The sequence below is a fragment of the Aedes albopictus genome, chromosome 2 (assembly GCF_035046485.1).
Source record: "Aedes albopictus strain Foshan chromosome 2, AalbF5, whole genome shotgun sequence".
Classification (NCBI taxonomy): Eukaryota; Metazoa; Arthropoda; class Insecta; order Diptera; family Culicidae; genus Aedes; species Aedes albopictus.
Genome location: NC_085137.1, coordinates 381,582,584 through 381,606,432, shown reverse-complemented (window position 1 = coordinate 381,606,432; position 23,849 = coordinate 381,582,584). Strand labels below are relative to the sequence as shown.

The 23,849-nt window shown below is 34.9% G+C and overlaps 1 protein-coding gene across 1 annotated transcript; it reads left to right on the top strand.

The window, feature by feature from the left end:
* The first annotated feature begins 4,293 nt into the window (after window positions 1-4,293).
* On the top strand, window positions 4,294-6,290 carry LOC109414383 (adult-specific cuticular protein ACP-20-like). Its single transcript, XM_029878866.2, has 2 exons — window positions 4,294-4,969; window positions 5,047-6,290. Exons 1-2 carry the CDS (start codon window positions 4,808-4,810, stop codon window positions 5,374-5,376), a joined length of 492 nt encoding a protein of 163 aa, XP_029734726.1. The 5' UTR covers window positions 4,294-4,807; the 3' UTR covers window positions 5,377-6,290.
* Window positions 6,291-23,849: the final 17,559 nt, after the last annotated feature.

Sequence of the window (23,849 nt, the reverse complement as noted above, 5' to 3'; positions counted from 1 at the left end):
CGTCAGAAAAAAAACTTCTAAGCAATATCTCCGAAGAAATTCGAGGAGAAATTACAAGAAAATGATAAGACATCCTGGAAGAACTTGTCAAAGCGATCCGGAAGAAAATATTAAAATAACTCGCGAATGAACTGTGGTACCCCCATCCCAGAACGCTGGTAAGTGAAATTCCAACTTCGGGAGAAGTTTTGCGAGGAATTTTACAAGCAACTCCGGGATTTTTTTTTATGAAGAATTCCATGGAGCTACTACGAAAGGAATCCTGGGAAAACCTCCTGCATGAGTCTCAAGGGTACCTATTGCAAAAATCCCGTTTTAACCTTCACGTACCCGACCCCTAACATCTCATTTTGCACATGCTGGCATTTCGTCAATTTTCATCCAATTTTTTTTTATTGAAGTCGCCTTCAATCGGTAATAAATTGATGCAAGTTTATTACACTCAAGTGGCCATACAATATCCGGAACCATTCCGAAGATATTCTGGATTGAACTAGGATCAGGGAGGGTGCCGAAATGGCTAAAAAATATTATTTTATGTATTATTGTGTTTGAACCATCGATTTTCAGTGGAGTTTTCTTTGCGAGCAATAAAACACAACTGTGGTAATCATATTTGAATAAGTTAACCCATCCGGATCCCCGTGACAGGTTCCGCGGGGCCTCATTGGGGACACTTCTGGTTTTCAGCCAAAACTTGTCGAGCGACATATCAAACTGCATGATTTCCATAGGCGCCAACTTAGGGGGGGCAAGCATGGTTTTGCCCCCCCAATATTTGATGATTTTTCGATTTTCCCATACAAAAAATCAGAAAAACCAGGCTTTGCCCCCCCCCAATAATTTGACCAAGTTGGCGCGTCTGATGATTTCGAATGACTGAGTCAGAAACGATACCCTGAAGTCTGTACCATTTAATACGGCCATCCCGGAACATCTAGCATAGTTTCCACGGGGGTGACATCGGGGATATTTCTGGTTTGCAACCAAAACATGCCGTGCGACGTATCAAACTTCATGATTTCAAGAGAATGGGGCAGAAAAAATTGACTGAAGTATGTAGCAACTGATATGGCCGCTTCGGAACACCTGGAACAGGTTCCTCTCATACACAATAACACAAGAAATAAACATTTTTAACCATTTGGCAAAACAGACACTTACCCCACTCCCTGACCCCAGTACAATCCAAAATATCTTCAGACTTTGCAGTGAAGATCACCGAGGTCACTAGTTCGACGGAACTATGGAGGAAAGTCAAAGCTGTAAGTGGTAGAATCAGACACGCGGAAGAAGTCTTAAGAGCAGAGGACAACTTCACCAATGATGCGGGTACGGTCACTGAGGACTTTTCTGATCAAATTACCAAGATGCTGGGAAACGGCCATTTCAGTGAATCCTTCCCGCAAGCCAAATCATAGGCCACTGTTTGAACGAGACCCTGAAACCTTATCATGACCATGCCTTTCCTTGAAAATTATGTGACCCGCTACCCAAGCAACACACATGTTATATAAAAGTAACGACAGCGCAAGTTTTGGTTGTATAGAAGTTTATTTTACGTAATTTTAACATTGTGTTGAAATAACGTGAAACAAACTTCTATACAACCAAAACTTGCGCTGTCGTAACTTTTATATAACATGTGTGTTGCTTGGGTAACCACGAGCAGCCACGAGTACCCTGGCCTCATCCCAGTACTAACCTTGATATGAGAAAGCAATAACGTTGTATGTAATTGAATACAAAAAATGAATCTCGGCTCCGTAAAGTATTGCACGCGATTGAGCCATAAATAAACGAACTAGATAAAAAAATACTGTTTGAACGAGCTCAACTACTGGGCTCTTAGCCATGGTACTGAAAGGGCTGCGGATCCTGACGATATCGGTTATCCTATATCATAGAAGACTCCCACATTTTATCGGCCTGTTGGCCCTGCTTGACACAATGAACCAGGTTTGGCAAACTGGAGTTATATTTTATGAGTAAAAAAAAAAGGCTTCCCAAAGAGCGAAAGGATAAGACGCTCGAGCGGATGGTAAATCGTTGCCTGTCAACAGACATCTTGATGTAGTCTCATTAGACCTGTCCAAGGACTACAACATGATATGGAGACTCCTTATCCTGATAACATATTAAAAGACGAGATATCCTCTGTTGATTCTCTAGGACAGTATTGTAAATTAGAAAATGGCTAACTATATCATTTCACATAAGTTAATCAAGGCATTTATTACAATATCGTCCAAGAGATCGTGACCCAGCGAAAATGAGCTTGCGATCCACTAGTGGGTCGCGACTCATAGTTTGAGAAACGCTGCTCTATGGGTCTGAAATGTGGAGTAGAGGTAGCACCGTGGTGCTAAATAAGGGAACGTCCATAAATTACGTCACGCCAAATTTGCTGATTTTCAACCCCCCCTCTCCCCTATGTCACACTTTTTGTATGAAGACTCGAAAAAAATTCTATGGGTCGTAACACTTTGCTGAACCCCCCCTCCCCCCTCAGAGCGTGACGTAATTTATGGACGCTCCCTAATCTACAATACAATGAGATGTTAAGAATCTGCTCAGGACTTCGCCGGTAGGGTTTTTACTGCTGGAGTGTGGAAAAGTACCACTGATACAACTGATAGCGGAGAACCTGGCTACTAAGGCTGCGCAGACCCTGGAAAGCGATCATCTAAGTACACCTGGTGGGATTCCAGAAGTCCAGTATGCCAGGACGAGTCAGTGGCACGATCTTGCGTCGACGAACCTCCTTTCATTAGTCACTAGGCCTTGCTTATGGCAATGCAATGGGCCTTTGATGCGGACGCCCCTAAGATCGACTGGTGCATGAGGGAAGTATGCGGGACTGGTGCCAACCCTAAAGTGGCTCAGATTACCTTCATAGAGGTTGTTGCTTTGTATGCAGACAGGCCACACTTTTTCACTAAAGGCTCATTAGTACAAGGGGAAGTATGGGGGTTATGGAATGTCTGGGGAGGCTAAATGTCGCAGCTGTGGCCGGTTACCCGGTCTCTGTGGAATTTTCTAAGCTGAGGCCTATTAAAATGTATTGCTGCAAGCATGTAGGTAGACATGCAAAAGGGTCTCGGGCAGTTTTATTCTCAGATTCTGCGAGTTGTCGGTTTGCCCTTAAAGCATGGAAAAGTTAGACAGGCAATGAGGCTGCTGACGTCCTAGCAAATCAGGGACATCTTGCTCCACAGGAGGTAACTTTGGTCACTTTCTGTGACACAATTCGCTGGATGGAGACCTCTCAAGGTACACGTGGAATGAAACCTGGGACCACAACCGGGAAGCTTTCCTTTGCAGGATAAAGAACGACACACAAGTGTAGAGAGATGTGGAAAGTTCTCGATATCTCGATAGGTTCTGACTCGTCAAGAATCGGACACACTCCGCAAGCGGTATGTGCACGAAAGTGCTTATTGTGTATGATAAGTTTGCGGTGGGGCAACGTTGAAGCAAACTTTGTATGCTGTCATGGGGGTTGAAAAAGTGCTATTGTCATTATCGTAAAGCACATTTTTATGCATCAAGGATAATTCCAACGTACTTTACCTGTTGAGTCACATTATTTCAGATCCAAAAAGACGCAATGGTCGAACGAAATCAAGGATTTCCATGAAGAACTCCATAAGCTGTTATGCTGCTTATTTTGTTAGCAGGAAATTAGCTGCATAACAGCTTATGGGGTAAACGCTTTTAAAAGAAAACTCTCTTATACATCAAAAATATGAGTTGGGAGGACAATGGATGATTTACCCGTATAACCCAGACCCCATGTTAGCTCTCTCATCTACCTGTAATGCGTTTTACAAAAGAAGTTGCCTTATTAGCGCATCTTCAACGAGATTCCGCAAAACTGGCAACAAGACTCCCCCTGGAGGCATCCACAAACACTCACTTGAAGATAAACATGGCTCCCGCGGCTTCTAATATACTTAATATCGACAGGCAGTCAAAAGAACCTTCGTTATTGCAAACAACGATTTGAAACACAGTCACAGTGGACTTCTCAGATTGGTAGGCATGTGTTGGTTTACATGAAGAGGCATGTTATGCAAATGGCCATCACGGGTGTAATGAATGACACACACAGCATCATGCGCAGCATTCTGAGCATTTCAGAGGAAGAGGTGTCCAATCGATCTGATCGGTCCGAAAGCGCGATGATAGACATGCATGGTTACGACATGTTCAACCATATCAATCACGCAAAAAAGTGCTTCACAAACAGAGTCATACCGAGAAAAGTTCTACAAATTTATTACCTCAGTTTCTAAAACCAGTTGAGCCGTGGTAGATCAACAAAAAAGTCTCATTATCTTCCCCTTAAACAATAAAAACCACCGTGATCATTTATTTTTGCCAATATCATAAGCATGCATATATTGTAAATAAAAACAAATGCTGGGGTGGTGCGGCTGTGGTTGTACCCAGTGAAGCATGTCCACAGAGTGCAGACGGTGACCGCCTAGTTTGGTACAAAACAACTTCAAATACGGCCGCTATAAATCAAATGATTGGAAACCTTTGTGTCGGTTCTATGAGGTGCAAATTTAACGGACATGCTAATGAGAAAAAATATGCACTAAAAGAGTCCTTGACGCGGTTGGTGAAGGGATCACTTCTTCAATTTTCCATCGAAGCATAGGAAAATCCCCATCCGTAATCGATAAGGTCGATGGTTTGAATTGTTGGTATAAAACGACAAGTTCGTCGCTGTTTAGGATATCAGTTTAGTGTGTTCAGTTCTAGGTAGAACATCGGCTACAACTTTAAGTGTAACAAAATGATCAAGAGTTGTATGGTGGCTATTGCCCTGTTGGGCGCTGCTATGGCTTTCGAAGAACATGGCTTCGTCAGCGAAGTGAAACATATCCCATACAAGTGGTACGGTGGCGGTATGCAGGGAGGAATGAGTGGCGGCGGCATGGAAATGGGTGGTGGACTGGTAAGTTGCCACGATCACGGATCAATCCCAATCAGTATCTAATCAGCAACCTTCATCTACTGGGCGGAGGATGGCAGGAAGGTGGTGAGGACTACTATTCGTATCCGAAGTACAAGTACGAATATGGAGTCAAGGACATCCATACCGGAGATCACAAGAGCCAGTGGGAGATGCGCGATGGAGATGTCGTCAAGGGAGAATACACCTTGGATGAGGCTGATGGAAGCAAACGTATCGTTGAGTACTACGCTGATGGAAAGAATGGTTTCGAAGCTAAGGTGAAGAACATCGGCGGAGGAGGTATGGGAGGTGGAATGGGCGGTGGAATGGGAGGAGGTATGGGAGGATTCGAAGGTGGCTACCACGGAATGGGATACAGTTACAGCAAGCTGAAGAAGTACAACTAAACGCATTAAGACTGATCATCGTATGGCGGAAAATGGATGCTGAATAAAGTATTAACAAAGCATATAGAAAGGAATGAATAGATAATTTAATATGTTTCCTGTAATAGTGTAATCGCTATCACTTCACAGATGGTCGAGAAGGACTTACTGTCACATTCAGTTATAATGTGACCCGTGATCAAATCTTGTCTGCTTTTTCCTTATTAGTATTTCTTTCACAATTCGTTGTTTTAAACATATAGACGTGACGCGACAATCAAACTGTCTTCTTTCTGATTCATTTATTCGACTATAAGCCATCCCAGCTGTTTTAAACTCATCCCACCCAATTATCGCGATTAAACCCCATTACTTCACAACAAACGGTAATCTTCTGTAAAATCGCTATTTCACCCCTAACAGCACCGACATCGTCGTCGACGACGACACCAAAATTGCACCAAAGCGATAGATAAGCAAGTGAAGATTACTCGGGTTCACCCGTTTTCCGTGGGACCGTTTTCTTAATTTCTTTCTTGGCACATTGGACAAGAAACACAGAGATAGGAAACAGCCTTCCGAGGCCAAGCAGAAGAACTCAGAACCTATATACGATACGCGCACGCGATCGTGTGTGTCAAGTGACAATTTTCACATGACGCGGCATCTCTGAATTAGCGGCACTGTTACGCCGCGCGCCGCCAAGTGTATACCTACGACGAAGCCAAAGAGGGGCGTCAGATATGTGATAACGAAATTCCGCTGATTAAATCACTGTGCCTTTTGTTGTGCATGCTGGTTGGTGTGGATTGGGTGCGGGTAGAGGGCGCTCAGGAAAGGGGGCGTCATATGGCGTTTTTCTTTCACTTGCTTCTTCTTGTATGGTAACCGGAGAAGACCGTGGCGGTGAGAGGCAGTTGGGAGAAGAATAGTCGTGTGGCGCTGTACCTGTGGTTGTGTGAGTGAGAGTGAGTGCCACGCGAAGAGAACGCAGAAGGAGAATGTGAGAAACCATTTTGATTCTCTCTCGGTAGTGATAGAGAGAGCTTCCGTGAGTAGCATTTCGATCGATATGCGTTTATAGGAATACACACATTCTTATAAGCAGGGCGCAAAATTTTCGAGCAGGCAAGTTGAAGTTCACCGTGTGGCAATTTTCATTCACTTGCCTGCATATTCATATTCAGCTGCTCGATACTCATTTTTCAACTGAATGAAAGTCAATGAATATTTGTAAACATCTTACAAAGTGTTAAATTGCTGATAAAATATTAACGTTTCGATTACATTTAACGGTGCTTTACACAGATCTTTTCCCATTTGGTTGTTGTGGAGTGTTTTTGGAAGGAATCGTAGCCATAAACGTACCCACCAGGAAAAATGTGAGACGTGAGACATCTGTGAGGCACTGTTAGGTATGCTGCTGCTCGATAAGCATGAAGCATAAATGCGGTTCTTCTTTTTTGTTTTGATTTTTCTTTCTAGGTTGATGGCAGTTATGCAACTGAAGCAGTTTGCATAAAAACCCACAACAGTCGCCGTGAAAAGTGGGTATCGGAAATTATTATTATTTTTAATCGCCGCTCGTCGTCGCGGGAAAAGTCGTGGGAGTGATTGTGTGTTTACCGGTGTTTAAAAAACCGAAATCGAAATGTTCTATTACGCGATTTGGCTGTCGGTTTTGTGTGGGATAAGATCCGGGAAACGGATCCAGTGTTGTGTGACGTGGGTGGTGGAAAATACCTGAAAAAATGATTAAAATTGAAATGGTGGTATTGTTCGAAAAGGTGGAGTGCGCTCTGGGTCCATCTATACTGGATCGGACCAACTCCAATCCGCGGACACGAATGCACAACTCGGAGTTCCGCATCAATCGTCCAGCCGGTTGGAGATCGCCAAAGAGAACGACCTCTAGTGGGAGAACATGGCAGTTCCGGGTGGGTCGATGGTTGGAGCTGGCGGTGACGCTGGCTTTCCACCCAGTGTTGGTACGGCATGGGGCAATGGAAACGGCATCGTAAAAGTGACGTGTGATAATGATGTTACCCGCAAGGTGAATAAATGTTTTCAGCGGGTTTCTCAATCCGGCGCATAGTTTGCTGCAGACAAGGATTGATCCTCTAGCTTGATTGTTCTGTATGGCAACAAATCAGGTATTGGGAAAAGTCGACAGGGAAGCAATACGTGTCCACGATGGCTTTTTGCCGTTGAGGAGGACCGAATAGCACGTCCCATGACCAAGCCCATTGGAGAAGGAGCCATCATTCGTCGTAAAGCCAGCAAATTACAATCCAACAAGTAAAAAGTAAGTATATTTTTTTTCACGTAAGTCCCTGGTCTTAAACTTGATGCAAAACCAGAAATTGATTTTGTAATTTGACATGCGTTAAGAATTTGTATCGCAACACGACGACTCTTATAGAACTCCTTGGAGCAATTCTAATTAATTGATTGAGATTATTTGTAAATTTTATTTGTGCTAAGAATTATAGTCGTGAGATCACAGTTCTTCTGGACCTCCTTGGAGCAATTCAGATTAATAATTGATTTTTGGAATTTTATTTATGTTAAGAATTGTCGTAAGATCACAGTTCTTATGGTACTCCTTGGAGCAATCCTGATTAATCTACTGAATTAATTTTTGAAATTTTATTTTTGTTAAGAATTGTTGTCGTAAGATCACAGTTCTTATAGACCTCCTTGGGCGCAATTCAGATTAATTTATTTAATTAATTTTTGAAATTTTATGTGTTAAGAATTGTTGTCGTGAGATCACTCCTTGGAGAAATTCTGATTAATTTATTGGAATAATTTTTGAAAATTTATTTGTGTTAAGAATTGTTGTCGTGGGATCACAGTTTTTATGGAACTCCTTGAAGCAATTCTGATTGATTTATTGAATTGATTTTTAAAATTTTATTTATGTTAGGCTTTGTTGTCGTAAGATCACTCCTTGGAGCAATTCAGATTAATTTATTGAATTAATTTTGGAAATTTTATTTATGTTAAGAATTGTTGTCATAAGATCACAGTTCTAAGGAAGCTCCATGGAACCATTCTGATTAGTTATTTTTGAAATTTTATTCGTGTTAAGAATTGTCTACGTAAGATCACAAATCTTAAGAAACTTTTGGAACAATTCTGATTAATTATTTGAAATTATTTTTGAAATTTTATTTGTGTTAAGGATTGCCTTCGTAAGATCACAGTTCTTAGGAAACTCTTTGGAGTAATTCTGATAATTTATTTAAAATTATTTTTGAAATTTTATTTGTGTTACAGTTCTAAGGAAACTCCTAGGAACAATTCTGATTAATTCACCAGGGTGCGAGGCCGCCATGTTTAAGAATCCAACATCTTGTATGTAAACATTTGTGTATCCACAAAGGAATCCATTGTGGATACACGATAGATGTTGGCTCCTGTCAGATGCATTAGGTGGGATTAGGGCTGCCACATACGTGGATTAATTATCTGAATTTTTTTTTTGAAATTTTATTTGTGTTTAGAATTTTCTTCGTAAGATCACAGTTCTAAGGAAGCTCTTTGGAGCTGACTGATTTGATTTGAAATTATTTTTGATTTTTTTTTGTGTTAAAAATTGTTTTCGTAAGATCACAGTTCTTAGGAAACTCTTTGGAGTAATTCTGATAATTTATTTTTGAAATTATTTTTGAAATTTTATTTGTGTTTAGAATTGTTGTCGTAAGATCACAGTGCTTAGAGAACTCCTTTAGGCAATTTTGATTATATTATTGGAATTATTTTTGAAATTTTATTTGTGTCAAGAATTGTTGTCGTAAGATCACAGTCCTAAAAGAACTCCATGAAATATTTCTGATTATTTTTTTTTAATTATTTTTGGAATTTAATTTGTGTTAACAATTGTTGTCGTAAGATCACAGTTCTCAGTGAACTTGTCTGAGCAACTCTGATTATTTTATAGGAATTATTTTTGAAATTTTATTTTTATTAAGAACTATTGTCGTATGATTATAGTCCTTAAAGAACTCGGTGGAGCAACTCTGATTATTATTATTTGTAATTATTTTTGAAATTTTATTTGTGTTTAGAATTGTTGTCGTAAGATCACAGTGCTTAGAGAACTCCTTTGGGCAATTTTGATTATATTATTGGAATTATTTTTGAAATTTTATTTGTGTTTAGAATTGTCTTCGTAAAATCACAGTTCTTAGGAAACTCTTTGGAGTAATTCTGATAATTTATTTGAAATAATTTTTGAAATTTTATTTGTGATAAAGATTGTCTTCGTAAGATCACAGTTCTAAGGAAACTCCATGGAACCATTCTGATTAGTTATTTTTGAAATTTTATTTGTGTTAAAAATTGTCTTCGTAAGATCACAGTTCTTAGGAAACTCTTTAAAGTAATTCTGATAATTTATTTTTGAAATTATTTTTAAAATTTTATTTGTGTTTAGAAGTGTTGTCGTAAGATCACAGTGCTTAGAGAACTCCTTTGGGTAATTCAGATTATATTATTGGAATTATTTTTGAAATTTTATTTGTGTTAAGAATTGTCTTCGTAAAATCACAGTTCTAAGGAAACTCTTTGAAGTAATTCTGATAATTTATTTGAAATAATTTTTGAAATTTTATTTGTGTTAAGGATTGTCTTCGTAAGATCTCAGTTCTTAGAGAACTCCTTGGAGCAATTCTGATTTTATTATTGGAATTATTTTAGAAATTTTATTTGTGTTAAGAATTGTCTTCGTAAGATCACAGTTCTAAGGAAACTCCATGGAACCATTCTGATTAGTTATTTTTGAAATTTTATTTGTGTTAAGAATTGTCTTCGTAAGATCACAAATCTTAGGAAACTTTTGGAACAATTCTGATTAATTATTTGAAATTATTTTTGAAATTTTATTTGTGTTAAGGATTGTTTTCGTAAAATCACAGTTCTTAGGAAACTCATTGGAGTAATTCTGATAATTTAGTTGAAATTATTTTTGAAATTTTATTTGTGTTAAGGATTGTCTTCGTAAGATCTCAGTTCTTAGAGAACTCCTTGGAGCAATTCTGATTTTATTATTGGAATTATTTTTGAAATTTTATTTGTGTTAAGAATTGTCTTCGTAAGATCACAGTTCTAAGGAAACTCCATGGAACCATTCTGATTAGGGTAACCAATATAATTTGGACCCCCATAATTTTTGGACCCCCTGGGTCGTATTATCACAACTTACACATGTTTAATGATAGGATGACGGAAATTTTTAGAATCATTCGCTAAATAAGATTGCTCTGCACGGGCAGCAATCGTTTCCTTACTGGAAATATCCTTATTTGCCTTGAAATTATTTTTTGCCAATCTCGTTATCCGTGCGAGTGTCGTTCATGTTTACAAAAAGAGATTGCGGTGTTGAGGAAACTTGCAGATGTAAACAAAAATGTTTATCATTCTAGCGCATTAAATTCACAATGTTCGTCTAATCAGCCTTTGTCAATCAAGTAATTAGGATGTGATCCAGCATATTCAAGCGGCAAAATGTTCCAAAATAGTTTCAAACGAGTTTAAACACCGGGTGTCCAAAATATATACTGAGACTGAGGAGGGTCCAAAATATATTGGGGTGTCCAAAACAGTGAAAACTGATGCTTCAAGAATCAGTTATTTTCATCAAATTTTCAGCCAGAAATGACTTTGTGGGTATTTTTAACGGACAGTGGAGGCTTTAACGAATATACTAACATCGTTATTATGTGTAAATACCCTCTGAATCAGTTTGATTTTGACTTAAATTCAAACTAATGTCCTCTAGGGGTCCAAAATTTAACCGTTACCCTAGTTATTTTTGAAATTTTATTTGTGTTAAGAATTGTCTTCGTAAGATCACAAATCTTAGGAAACTTTTGGAACAATTCTGATTAATTATTTGAAATTATTTTTGAAATTTTATTTGTGTTAAGGATTGTCTTCGTAAAATCACAGTTCTTAGGAAACTCTTTGGAGTAATTCTGATAATTTATTTGAAATTATTTTTGAAATTTTGTTTGTGTTAAGGATTGTCTTCGTAAGATCTCAGTTCTTAGAGAACTCCTTGGAGCAATTCTGGTTTTATTATTGGAATTATTTTAGAAATTTCATTTGTGTTAAGAATTGTCTTCGTAAGATCACAGTTCTTAGGAAACTCTTTGGAGTAATTCTGATAATTTATTTGAAATTATTTATGAATTTTTATTTATGTTACAGTTCTAAGGAAACTCCTTGGAACAATTCTGATTAATTATTTGAAATAATTTTTGAAATTTTATTTGTGTTAATAATTGTCTTCGTAAGTTCACATTTCTAAGGAAACTCTTTGGAGTAATTCTGATAATTTATTTGAAATTATTTCAGAAATTTTATTTGTGTTAAGAATTGTCTTCGTAAGATCACAGTTCTTAGGAAACTCATTGGAGAAATTCCAATTACCAAATTGAAATTATTTTTGAAAATTTAATTGTGTTAAGAATTGTCTTCGTAAGATCTCAGTTCTTATAAAACTCATTGGAGCAATTCTGATTGATGATTTGATTTTTTTTTAATTTTATTTGTGTTAAGAATTGTCTTCGAAAGATCATAGTTCTTAGAAAACTCATTGGAGTAATTCTAATTAATTTATTTGAAATTATTTTTGAAATTTTATTTGTGTTAAGAATTGTCTTCGTAAGTTCACAGTTCTAAGGAAACTCATTGGAGTAATTCTGATAATTTATTTGAAATTATTTTTGAAATTTTATTTGTGTTAATAATTGTTGTCGTAAGATCACAGTGCTTAGAGAACTCCTTGAGGAAATGCTGATGGTATTATTGGAGTTAATTTTGAAATTTTATTTGTGTCAAAAATTGTTGTCGTAAGATCACAGTGCTTAGAGAACTCCTTTGGGCAATTTTGATTATATTATTGGAATTATTTTTGAAATTTTATTTGTGTCAAGAATTGTTGTCGTAAGATCACAGTTCTTAAAGAACTCCATGAAACATTTCTGATTATTATATTTTTGAATTATTTTTGGAATATTATTTGTGTTTAGAATTGTTGTCGTAAGATCACAGTTCTCAGTGAACTTGTCTGAGCAACTCTGATTATTTTATAGGAATTATTTTTGAAATTTTATTTTTATTAATAACTATTGTCGTATGATCATAGTCCTTAAAGAACTCGGTGGAACAACTCTGATTATTATTATTTGTAATTATTTTTGAAATTTTATTTGTGTCAAGAATTGTTGTCGTTAGTTCATAGTCCTTAAAGAACTCCATGGAACATTTCTGATTATTATTTTTTTGAATTATTTTTGAAATTTTATTTTTGTTAGGAATTGTTGTCGTAAGATCAAAGTCTTTAAAGAACTCCATAAAGCATTTCTGATTTTTTTTTAAATTTTATTTGTGTTTAGAATTGTTGTCGTAAAATCACAGTGCTTAGAGAACTCCTTTGGGCAATTCAGATTATATTATTGGAATTATTTTTGAAATTTTATTTGGGTCAAGAATTGTTGTCGTAAGATCACAGTTCTCAGTGAACTAGTCTGAACAACTCTGATCGTTTTATATATATATATCCTATAGGAATTATCTTTGAAATTTTATTTTTATAAAGAATTGTTGTCGTAAGATCATAGTCCTTAAAGAACTCCGTGGAGCCACTCTGATTATTATTATTTGTAATTATTTTTTATTTTTTTTTGTGTTAAGAAGTGTTGTCGAAAGATCACAGTGCTTAGAGAACTCCTTGGGGAAATTCTGATGATATTATTGGAATTAATTTTGAAATTTTATTTGTGTCAAAAATTGTCGTCATAAGATAACAGTTCTTAGTGAAATTCTTTGAGCAACACTGATTATTTTAAAGGAATTATTTTTGGAATTTTATTTGTGTTAAGAATTGTTGTCATAAGATCACAGTTGTTAGGGAACTTCTTTGAATAACCCTGATAATTTTATTGGAATTAGTTTTGAAATTTTATTTGTGTTAAGAATTGTCGGAAGTTCCAGGAGAAGGTTTACTAGTCCAAACCAAATATTACTTCAAAAACACGCGGTGTGATGATGCTTCCAAAAGTTGAATTTTCGTCAGCATTTGTTTTATATGCCTAGTTCTTCTGGTTCATTTGAAACCAACTTCAGACCACTGTTAATATGGTTATAACATCAAACAAATGGTGATTGGTTTAATTAATGTTATCTTAAACTGTCTGAAACGTTGTACTACAGTAAAAATATACAATGTCGGTCACATAATTTGAAAAAAAAAATGTGATGTGCTATGTGAAAAAAAAATCCATGTATAATATATTGAACAAATCCTGGGAATACTGAAGCAGCAGAAATGTATCTATGTTTGGCGAATAACGAGTTTGTTTAGAGAACGAAAGGAATTCTTACAAGTGAGTTTTATTTTCTTTTCACTATTTATATATATATTTTTTTATCTGTATTAACGAGATTTTCAGCCCTAGGCTAGTTCATCTCGGGACCCACGTTTTACTTCCCTTCCGAAGGAAGAACTCTCATTTTGTGAGTTTGTCGGGAGTGGGATTCGATACCAGGTCCTCGGCGTGATAGTCAAGTGTTCTAACCATCCAACCAGATCCGCTCCACGACTATTTATATTTGTATTAAGATTGTTTCTTTTGTAGACTCTGGATAAACTCATTATCATCAATTTGAGAGGAGGATTTCGCAAAAACTGTAGTCTAAATGTAGCAATGCACGACTCTTTAGTTCTGTGCCAACAAATTTAATCCCTGATAACATAACATGGTAAGTTTACATTCATTTCGACAATATTTATAAAATTCAAATGAAAAGTGTTTTTTTTACATTTACAGTCCGAGCGAGTTCCTGCGATGGAAATCCTGGTGGAGGCATACGGTAAAGATGCGGATATTTGAGCATAGGGTGACCGTGGAGTCACGTGCCGATCCTGTAATATCTTCGTATGGAGTTTATAATGAAGTGCTAAAATAGCATTGTCACGGAAGATAAATATTGACATATTCGGTGACGAAATTTGAATTACATGAAAAAACGATTCGCATTGAAATAAAATGAACGTATGTTAGTGTTGGCTAACGACTTTTTTAGATAATAATATTTAGTTATTTTCCCAAGATGTCCACACTCACTTTCCATATGTTTTTATTGTTAGATAATTGACTTAAGAAAAATATTGTAAAACAACAATAGAGTACAAATGCTAAAATAAAAAAAAAATGCTAAAATGTAATCACCGATATCACGAATTTCCATAGCCTAATTTGTGAGAAAAAAGGCAGACAATAAGTGTTTGAAACGTGAGTATTTTACAATATAATTAATCTTCGATTGAACGATACATGTGAATATTTCTGTTTTGTATCTTCGTAGGAAATCTGGAAATATCAGTAAATCAACGAACGACCGATTTGGACCTGTTGTGTTCTTCTGCAAAATTATAAATACCTTTTGTTTCAGGTAAAATTATCATGAAAAACATAAAGTTCACATTTCTAAAAACATATTTTCTATTGCAGATCCAAAACGTCAATGGCTGTTGAATGAAACAAAAGTCCCATCCATCCTTAATCTTGTTTTCCGCCTTCATGCCGATCATCAACCTTCTTCTTGGAAGTACAAGAGAAAAACACAACATTTGGCATTTCAATAGGATTATTAAAACATCAATTAAAACAATTAAAAAATAAAAAATAAATATAGAAGATCAATTTTAGCTTTATTTTAAAATCATCATTGTGAATATAATAAAAATATTTTTCAATTATTGAAAAAAAGTACTTTTTTGTTGATTGTATGACAACCGTTGAAACGTTTTGTTTTGTGAACACGTTTATCTTTTAAAAACAACAATCCAATATAAATACCCAAATAACCAATAACTTCACTTCATACTCAAGTATCCACAAGCATTATATCATTACACTAATTCAACCGTAATTTAGTATAGCTAATGCAAGATAACCTTTATTTAACATGTGTCAAGTAATGAAGCATTTAACCTACATTATGAATGCATTGCAGGGGTTTTGTCAGGTCCATATATTCAAACACTATGAAGTGAAGTTATTGCTTTATATACAGCTTGACGGTTACTTGGGTACTGTTTTACATGGCGTGTGTTATATAAAGTTGTTTAGACATATAGGCACTGTTAAAGCATTGGCGTAGCTAGGGCGGATTCCAGGGGTGCCTGGCACCCCCTAGAATGAATTTGGCACCCCCTAGAATTTTTCCTTGATAGTAGCATATAAATAAAACTTCACACGATAATTCAAACATTTATTAATGGCGCATTTGAACAAAACTAAAGCTACAAATTAAATGACTTCAATAATTATTTTACGTATTAGCGTTTTGGACTTATATTCTATAATTAAAACACTAAAAAATATGTTTTTGCTGATCTATTACTTTAGGACCCTTCAAATAGGATTATCTTGAGATGCTTTATGAAACGTGTATCAGTTTTTCGGTTCTAACAATGGTCTGGGTGATTTATTTTAACCATTTACCCTAAAACCGCACCGCACACGCGCTGTATAAGACGAGCATGGTTTTTGTATCGGCAATTTCATTGGAAATTTGTTCTGGAATTTCAACGGCAACTCATCTGAATTTCCTTCCACAATTATTTTTTTCGATTTCTTTACAAACTTCTTTGGCAATTTCTTTTGTAGTTATTTATAATTTCATTGTATTTATAATTATTGCTTCTAAAAATTGCTTCGACAATATGTCCTTTTTTTCAACATTGTTTTTTAAATTTATACCGAAATTTCTTAGTAAATTCCTATAGCTGATTTTTTCGGTGATTTCTCTGAGAATTACTTCGGTGTTCAGCACTTTCTTTGAAATTGTTATTTGTGTGGAAAATCTTACAGTAATTCCTGTCAGATCTTCGGCAATTTCATTGGAAGCTCTTTCGGTAATTCCTCTGAAAATTCCCTAGGCAGTTAATTTAGAAGTTTCTTAAACAATTATTTTTGAAATTCCATGGGAATTTCTTTTGTATATTCTTTGGAGATTTTTTCGGCTATTTTTTGTGGATTTCTTCGCCCATTCCTTTGCAAATCCTCTGACAGTTCCTCTGGAAATTCAAAAATTCACAATTTAGAACGGAATTGTGATTTCCAAAACAATAGTCGAAAAATTTTAAAATTGAGTTTCCAAAACAATTTGCAAAGAAATTCTCGAAGAGATTCTCAATTTAAAAAAACCGAAGAAATTCCCAAAGAAATTGCTGGATACATTTCCATCAAAATATCATAAGAAGGTTCCAAAACATTGGCAACTGTTTTAGAAATTTCTTAGGAAATTTTGATATGAATTTATTCAGCATTTCTTTTGGGAATATCCCAATAACTCTTAGAAGAACGATTAAAGGCATTCCTGAGGAAATTATGGGAGCTTTTCGAAGAAAATGGGAGCCAATGCCTAATTAAATTGCAGAAATATTTTCCAAAGGGAATTCCGATGAAATTTCCATGAAACTTTACACAAGTATCAAAAACATTATTTTCTCATAGGGATTCTCAGAAAATATACCGCAAGTATTTTGGAAAAAAATTCCAAAGAAATTACCGAACAATTTTCCAAATACCATGCCAGCAAAATTCGTAATGGAATTGTTGGCAAAATCATCAAAAGAATTGCTGATGGAATTGCAGAGGGAGCAAATTCTGAAGGGATGTTCGAAATAATTCTGAAAGAATTGCCGAAAATGTTTTCAAAGAAATTCTTGGGCGATATCTATAAAAAAAATTGCCGAAGAAATATCCAAAGCATTACCGAAAAAGTTCCCAAAGCAGTAAGAGAGCCGTAGCGTGGTCCCATGGCACCCTTGGCAAGCGTCCAGGTTGGCGCCCCACGACAACTAAACATTGTTTTGTCTATTTGTCTAATTTGTCTAAATATGTAGTTTTTGTTATTCAAATTTTCATCAAAAGTTATATGTTGGTGTTTCGAAAAAACGTATTCCCTTCGATTTTGTTTTAGTTTTCTTATATCTTTTCATTCGTGTCGTTTCTGTAGGATTTTCAATTGAAGTTACCCAAAAAATATTCCAAATCTTTTTCTCTTATGCAAGTATAAGTACAAACACATTTTGCATTTCAAGAATCTCACTAAGACCAGCTCAATAATTAGAAATTATATTTCAGATTCATAATACAAATAAATTATGCATAACTTTTTACTGGAAATCTTACAGTATTTTTTTAAATTTTTGTTTGTTTTGTACTCAATTGAGTTTCACGGGTGTTCAGGAAAACTCAAACGAACTATTTTACCAATTTTCGGCGATTAGTAAAATTGGTATTACCTGACTTTTTCCATAAAAATTACCAAAGGTTTCTTCTGAAGTTAAATCAAAATATTTCTCAGAAGATCTGTGAGAAAGTTTTCAGTAATCATTGGACAAACCATGGTTATAAAAGCTTTTAGTTATAAAACCATGGTTATAAAAGCTTTTATTCTAGAATACCAGAAGAAATTCCTGAAGGAATCTCTACAGAGGTTTTTGTTCTCTGGAAGAATTCCTGCTGGAATCATTGGATTAAATTATGCAAGAATCTCTAAAGGAGTTTCAGCAAAAATATCCAGAGGAATACTGGATGAAAATCCTGGAGAAATTTCAGTAAAAATTTCCAATGGGATTCATGGAGTAACTCTTGCCTGATGGAATGCCTGTAAGAATTTGTAAAGAACATCTGAAAGAATTTAAGAAAGAACACATGTACTTGGAAGAATTTTAAAGGCATCACTAAAAAAGTTTCTTAGGTATTTTATGAAGAAATCCCTGGAGAAAGTTTCGAAGAATCCAAGAAGGCTTTCAAAAAAAGCATTGAAGACATTTTGGATGGAATCAAAGGCAGATTTTCTTATGGAATATCTGGATAAATTTCTGAATGAATTCCAAATTGACAGTTTTCTGGAGGAGTTTATAAGGAAATTCATGAAGAATCCTTTTCTCGGAATTCTAGCAGAAATATATGGAGCATTTCTTAGTAAACATGAAACAATTTCGGAACGGAATAGTTTCTAAGCGATGAGATAGATTTCTTGTTTTTAAAGAAATTTATAGATGACTTTCAGAAGAAAACTTTAGTCGAATTTCTAAAGAAAGTCATAGAAGATTTTCTAGAAAAATCCCTGGAAGAATTTCTAAAGGGATTCTTCGGATTTCTAACGGAATCCTGCAAGGTTTTCCTTAGGAATTTATGGCGGAATTATTGAGAAAATCTATTGGCACCTAATCTTTAAAGATACTTTTGCAGGTATCTCTAGGAGAATTCCTAAGAAACTTCTGAAAATTCTTGGAAATATTTTGGGACAAATCCTTCGACTAATTTCTGAATAAACTCCTAGATAACTGCCTGAAAGCCTCCCTGGAAAAATTTCTGATAGAATTTAGAAATTCCTTTGAGAAATTTCAAGAAAATCTGCAGAAGAATTTTTTATTTGTTTTTTTTTAACGATCCCTGAATGAGTTTCTGAGAATTTTTTTGAGGAGTTCTAGAAGAATTGTTCAAAGAAATCCCAAGAGAAAATTACTGCAATATTTTTTAAAAGATTTTTTGAAGGCAACTCAGCAAAACATTCTGAAGAAATACTTGAAAAAAATTATGAAATAATTTCTGGAATATAAAATTTTATTTGGGGGAATAGGAATAAAAAAAACTCAATTTTATTTTTTTGGGGTGAAAATGACTTTAAAAAATTACTGGGAATAACAGTTTTATGAACTGAAAGAGCATCGTCTGATTTGTTTTTCATTTAAAATACTGTTTAAACACTGAAAAATATTCCATTAAATAAATGCGAAGAAAATCCTCGAACGTAGCCTTAATACCACACACGTAACCACAACTCTCTGTGTCAAGACTTTTCCCAGTGCGAATGTTCTGAAATTTACAGAAAGAAACTTTCACTAATCTGCCGAAAGCTTATTGATTATGTTTTGCTCAATACAAAAAAGGTACTAAAATAGCATCTCAAAACAAAAAAGTATTCAAATTCCCATGTAACATAAAAATTCAAAATAATCTAGAGAGATCTAACTTTTTGAAGAATACGGAAGAACATAAAAACATATGAGCGATTCCAAGCAACAGCATCAAAATTAAGGAAATTTTTTAATTCATGATTTTCTATTGAACTGAAACTTTGCACAGTTTTTCAGTTCCATCTAAATCGCCATTTTTCGGTATCAAATTTTTATTTTGAATCACGACTAACTTTTCGAAAGGGTGTATGTGAAAATGGTTCAATAATATTCAAAAATCTGTACAGCCAAAATGGTTCGTTCGATTGCTATGAATTTTTCAGCAAAGTTAGATAACTAAATGGTGATTCCTATGAAAATATACACTGTGAAAAAAACATCTTTTTTAACATTAAAAATATCATTTTTGTCACAAAAACTCAAATATCTCAAAACCCTATCTTTTTACCAACGCAATTTTTTTAGGGAAGACGGTCCATTGTATTAGCAATCTACCATAAAAATTTGGTGATGGTAAACTAATAAACAAAAAAGTTATGACAATTCAAACATTCCACAATTTTCACATTTAGTAATAATTTTTTTTTTAGTGTAAATATTTCGGCCGGAAATCGCAGCTTGATGCTGATTTTATTGTTAATGGCCTTGCGTGAGTAAAACAAGCTGTTTTTATTATGTATTATGTATATTATATGTACAGTAATGTTCCGATTTTATCACGCCCTCCGCGCATTAGTCGTTTATTCATTATTTGCTGTTACATTTGAGGACAAGTGTTTTCCCTCTTCTTCAAAATGAATGTTGAAAGCGTGTTTTGCAACGTTAAAAATATTGAAATGGGTATAGATGTTGAAGTATATATCAAAGCATTTTTGAAAAGGGGCGTGATTAATTGTTTAAACTGATGTCGCTGATGGTACGGTGACATGACTCTCTGCACTTAGCACTTCTGGCAATTTCTCAGTTGTTGTCGTTTTCGAACTTCCTACGCCCTGCTTTACCGATGATATACAGATGGCTCGTTTGTCAAAGTCTAGACGGCAGGACGTGCAAATGCGTAAATTTGGATTCAATTTGGGCATAACCAGTCTCTTTCAGATTATCTATGGTGCTTTCGGTGAGATTTCGTAACTCCTTTGATCATTTTTTTTTCATCAAACGGTCTACAAGAGAGAGTTGAGTTGAAGACCTTTGAGAAAGCGACTGTTCATGTTGTTCGTTAGATTATAATAAACAAAATCACTTATTAGTTTTAACTGACTAGTTTGGTGTTGTTTGCTTGGCTGAAGAAAAAATTTACTATTTAATATCCATAGCGGTAGTATTTTTTTTTTTGCTTTTTCGTGAGCATTGTCATGGTATGTATACAGAAAAACAAACGTAACACTGACGAAATTTTCATTGACCACGCCTTTAACGATCATTTTGAATCTTGGTTGTGGCTTTCATAACCAGAAGAGTGCCCATCGTTTTTCTTTGCGTTTGACGTTTCACACTAGCGCCTTCTGATGACGATATTGCACATCGCAGTATTTCGTGAAACATTTCCACCAGGTGGGGGTAGTGTGAACTGGGCGATGGATTTTCACGTGGTAGGTAACTCTCATGCATTTGTTGTTGTTGAAGTTACTCGCATTCTTCCGATCATAAAGTCTGTTCTCTAAGAGGTATTTTTTTGAAGATAAACTAGACGTATACGCGTATATAAAACTTTTATTATACAGCTTTTGTCTTAAAAATAGGTTTAATTCCATTTTTCTTATAATCAACAGCTTTTCAACACTATCAAGGGATTTTTTCACCAGTCACGTACAATAAAAAGTATGACACTCTCAATATTTTTGATCAAAACACTGGATCGCGTCTAAGTTTCAAATAGATACTATAGAAATTATGAATAATCAAACAAAAGTATCATGAAAACAACTTGTTTAATTCAGGCGGTAGCCTTTACAATAAAATCAGCATCAAAAAATAATTCTCAAAATAATTTACACAGAAAAAAAATTTTTTTTGTTACTAAATGTAAAAATTGTGAAATGTTTGAAATGTCATAACTTTTTTGTTTATCAGTTTACCATCACCAAAATTTTATGGTAGATAGCTGATATAAAGGGCCATTTCCCCTAAAAAATTAACGTTGGTAAAAAGATAGGGTTTTGAGATATTTGAGTTTTTGTGACAAAAATCATATTTTTTTTAAGTAAAAAAATAAATTTTTTACAGTGTATATTTTCTAAGGAATCATCATTTAGTTATCTAACTTTGCTGAAAAATTCATAACAATCGAAAAATCCGTTTTTGATGTACAGCTTTTAGAATATTTTTGAGCTGTTTTAGCATACACCCTTCTGAAAAGTTAGTCGTGAGTGAATATGAAGGTTTGATATCGAAAAATGACGATTTAGATGAAATTGAAAAACTGTGCAAAGTTTCAGATATTTTTGAAATGGTCGCTCAGGATCGACTGACATGACTCCATGGAATTCCTCATATGATCATTCTCAAATATTGTTAATGATGAAATCTTGATAACATTCAATAAAACAATAGCATACTCCTGTTTCCTTCAAGCTTTAGGTTCTTTCGGCGCCACTTTGAGGCTGGTGCCCTTGGCGGGAACAACCTGGCCAGCCGTACGCAACGGCTCTGAGCAGTAATCGGAAATCGGAAGGGTTGGCAGATAATTTTTCAAAGGAATTGTTAATGAAATTTCAAAGAATTTTTCGAAACAAGTAACATTAGAATTGCCGGATGTATTCTGAAAGAATCTGCTGTAGGAATTCCTTAAACAATTACTGAAGAAATCTTGAAGAAAATGCCGAAGTAAACTGAATTCAAACATTTAAAAAATACAGCGAATTTCCTAAAAAAAATAAATGGAAATTCCGAAGATATTTGCAAAGGAATTTGCGAGGAAGTTGCTAGAGTCATTGTCGAATGAATTACCAAAAAAAATCTGACGTAATTAAATAATGCTTGAGAGATTCTTAAAAAAATCCGAATGATTTGTTTAGAAATTGAAAAAAAAAATGCCAAACAAACTTCTCATGGGATTGCCACAAAAGTTTCCATGGTAATTAATTACCAATAAAATTATCACAGGATGTGTCGAAAGGTGTTGTAAAAAAAATCAAACATATTGCCGAAGAAAGTCTCAAAGAAATTGCCGAAGGGAGTCCAAATAAAATGCATAAGAAGTTTTCCAATTCCAAAGAATTTACTGAGAAAATTCCAAAATGTACATATACATTATACATACATGTATACATCTAAATTTGCATACAAATGGTAATACAATTTCCAAATAAATTGCCGGGAATATTCCCTGAGGAATTCTCAAGAGAATGTTTTGCCGAAAACAAAAAATAAACTCGATTATCTGGTCGAGTTTTGGAAATTCCCAAAACATGTGTCTTACTAACAGAATGTTGTTAGAAGCAGAAACTGTGACACTGAACACTAATCAAAGTTTTACGAAAGTGAAAATTTCAGCTTCATACAGCATTTCATTTACCAGATACATGTTTGTGAAGCTTAACAACGCGACTCAGGATTGATTTGAAATTGGTGTCTTTTACAAAAAATTTGTAATTCAGCTAAAGAATAATGCGTTGATGTCACCAACATGATTTGACGCAGTCGCGCACATCTTTTTACGATTGCGATTAAATTTACGGGTTATATTATTATACAAGGAAACTGAGGGTAGATCGGTATTTCCTTTTACAAAAAAAAAAAAAACAAAAGCAAACTGGAAGCTTCTGAAACTGGCACCCCCTAGGCACCCCCTAGGAAAAAATCCTAGATCGCCAATGTGTTAAAGTAGGTTTAAAGTGGAAAGTGGCGCTACTAGTGTGGATATAAAACTTTACCTACATGTTTTACTGTAGTCATTGCTAAAGCATAATTAGAACAAATAAACCAAATTATTTTTGTTTCTCTCTTTTTATCTCCAACTCTTTGCCTTCGATGACTTTCATGTTGTTCTGTATCGGGAATTGAACATGCACTGCTAATGCTAAAGTAAAATGAAACCCAGACGTGATAACGCTGTGCTACAATTGCTACGCATTCACGTAGGGAAAATAGTGTAATATAAAGCAAGGTAAACTTAGCTCATACCTCACTGAGCTGTGTTTTCAACAGCAAAACTATTTATGCCCCGGATTTGTTGATACCGTTTATGTCCTAACCAGAAAATGTGAAATAATATCAATCCATATTTGTTTAAGCAGCTACATCACCCACCATTTTAAAACGTAAACCCATATATGAGCATTCGACAAAAATAAATAAGGAACAAACAAGAAAAAAACTATTAAAAATTTTAAAATTATACCGATTATTAAACAAATATTTTTCAACTATTGAAGAATAGTTGCTTGTAAACACTTGTTCTATTAAAAATGGAGTTATGGGCCGCCATGTTTTTTTTTTTCGCCCCTTAAATATTTTGGGATTTTTGAAGGGGTCGGGAGGT